Source organism: Suricata suricatta, chromosome 5, assembly GCF_006229205.1.
Source record: "Suricata suricatta isolate VVHF042 chromosome 5, meerkat_22Aug2017_6uvM2_HiC, whole genome shotgun sequence".
Taxonomy (NCBI): domain Eukaryota; kingdom Metazoa; phylum Chordata; class Mammalia; order Carnivora; family Herpestidae; genus Suricata; species Suricata suricatta.
The window spans coordinates 7,785,454-7,787,209 of NC_043704.1; the positions used below are offsets into that span (position 1 = coordinate 7,785,454).

A 1,756-nucleotide genomic window follows, 5' to 3' on the forward strand; every position below is an offset into this window, starting at 1 on the left:
CAAAGAAGCCTGCCCCGTGCACAAGTGCACCGGACACTGGAACCACTCTCGTTTGTGGCCTGAGCCCTTCCGTGGGCCCTGACCATTGAATTTAGGAGCCCAAAGCGAGGAAATCTTAAAGCCCAGAGATGGACTTGCCAGGACTGGCCGTACCTCATCAGGGTCAGCGAGCTTGAACTCCCATCCGTCCCCGGTCCAGCTGATGAAGGGCTGGCAGGATTTGTCGGAGAGCAGTTCCAGAAGAAACTGCCACAGCTGAATAGGTCCGCTTCCTGTGGGAAAGGGGAGGGACATATGATTTTATGGATTTAATGTTCGGCAAGGCTTTCGTCCTTCTAATGATGCAGGCGGATGAAGGTGAGGCCCGCCTCCGGACAGGGTGCCAACATTAGTGTCACCCACTTCCCAGTATCGTGACACTAATGGCACGAGGCTAGACACCAAAGGTGGTGTCTTCCTTCCCGCCTCCCATGCCAGAAAAAAGGGGTCACTGGGCCCTAGATTGCCAAGTTTGGTCTTTGTAGAAAAAAATTCAGGGCCAGTGACTCTTGACATGAAAATTCCTCATCTTGAGGGCGCCTGGCTGGCTCAGTCGCTGGAGTGTGTGACTCTTGACCTCAGGGTTGCAAGTACGAGCCCCACATTGGGTGCAGAGATTACTTAAAAATAAAATTTTGAAAAAAAATCCTTATCCTATTTAATTGTTCTTTATGTAATAAGTTTCAGGATTTATTTCTAGAGCCACCCAGCAGGACAGGGGCGGGGGTGTTTGAAGGGGCGTTTTGCCACAGAATGAGGCACGTCAGTCATGGAATCCCACACGGCAGCCTTCCTGACTTGAATGACAATGGGTAAATTGCTTAATCCAGGACTCAGTTTACTCAACAGTGACTTGAATGTTTGGGGTTGTACCCACTGCCTCTCCACCTCTGGTGAGGGATGCTTTGCCTTTCATATACCTCTTCTGAATAATATTTAGAACCACCACCTTGTGAAGAGGGTTATCACTGTAACACTATTTTATTTATTTTCTTGAAGTTTAATTATTTTGAGAGAGAGAGAGAGAGAGAGAGAGAGAGAGAGAGAGAGACAGACAGAGAGTGGGAGAGGAGCAGAGAGGGAGAAAGAAAATCACAAGCAGGTTCTGCACTGTCAGCGCAGAGCCTGACGCAGGGCTCGAACTCACAAACTGTGAGATCATGACTGGAGCCAAAACCAAGAGTTGGAGGATGCTTAACTGAGCCACCCAGGCGGCCCCTGTAACACTCTTCTATATTCATTTTTAATTTTCTTAATGTTATTTTTAATTTATTTTTGAGAGAGCAAGAACAGGGTGGGGGAGGGGCAGAGAGAGAAAGACAGACACAGAATCTGAAGGAGGTTTCAGGCTCTGAGCTGTCCGTGCAGAGTTGGATGCAGGGCTCGAACCCACAAACTGTGAGATCATGACCTGAGCCAAAGTCAGAAGCTTTACCGACTGAGCCGCTGCAGCGCCCTGTAACACTCTTTTAAAGAGGAGGTATAGCTCAGATGCTGGGTGCCTTGCCCTGAATTACATAGCCATCAAAGAGCTATTCCTCAAGACCCCATGGCCATCATCAATAAGGCTACAAAACACAAAGGGCAGGAGTTCTGGAAACTGACACAACCAAGTTACCTGTGTGCTCGGAAAGCTGTCTGCCTCTGAGCCAACCGTCCCCACTGTAAAATAGGTTAAAACCCTCTCCTGCGCTGGGCTGTCCCAAAGATCGCCAAC

General features: G+C 48.9%; 1 protein-coding gene across 1 annotated transcript in view; it reads right to left on the minus strand.

The window, feature by feature from the left end:
- ETS2 (ETS proto-oncogene 2, transcription factor) overlaps positions 1 to 1,756 on the minus strand; it is a 35,462-nt gene that overhangs the window by 18,715 nt on the left and 14,991 nt on the right. The window contains exon 5 of the mRNA XM_029938657.1: positions 154 to 293. Within this exon, the coding sequence (XP_029794517.1) occupies positions 154 to 293 (140 nt within the window). The remainder of the gene's footprint in view (positions 1 to 153; positions 294 to 1,756) is intronic.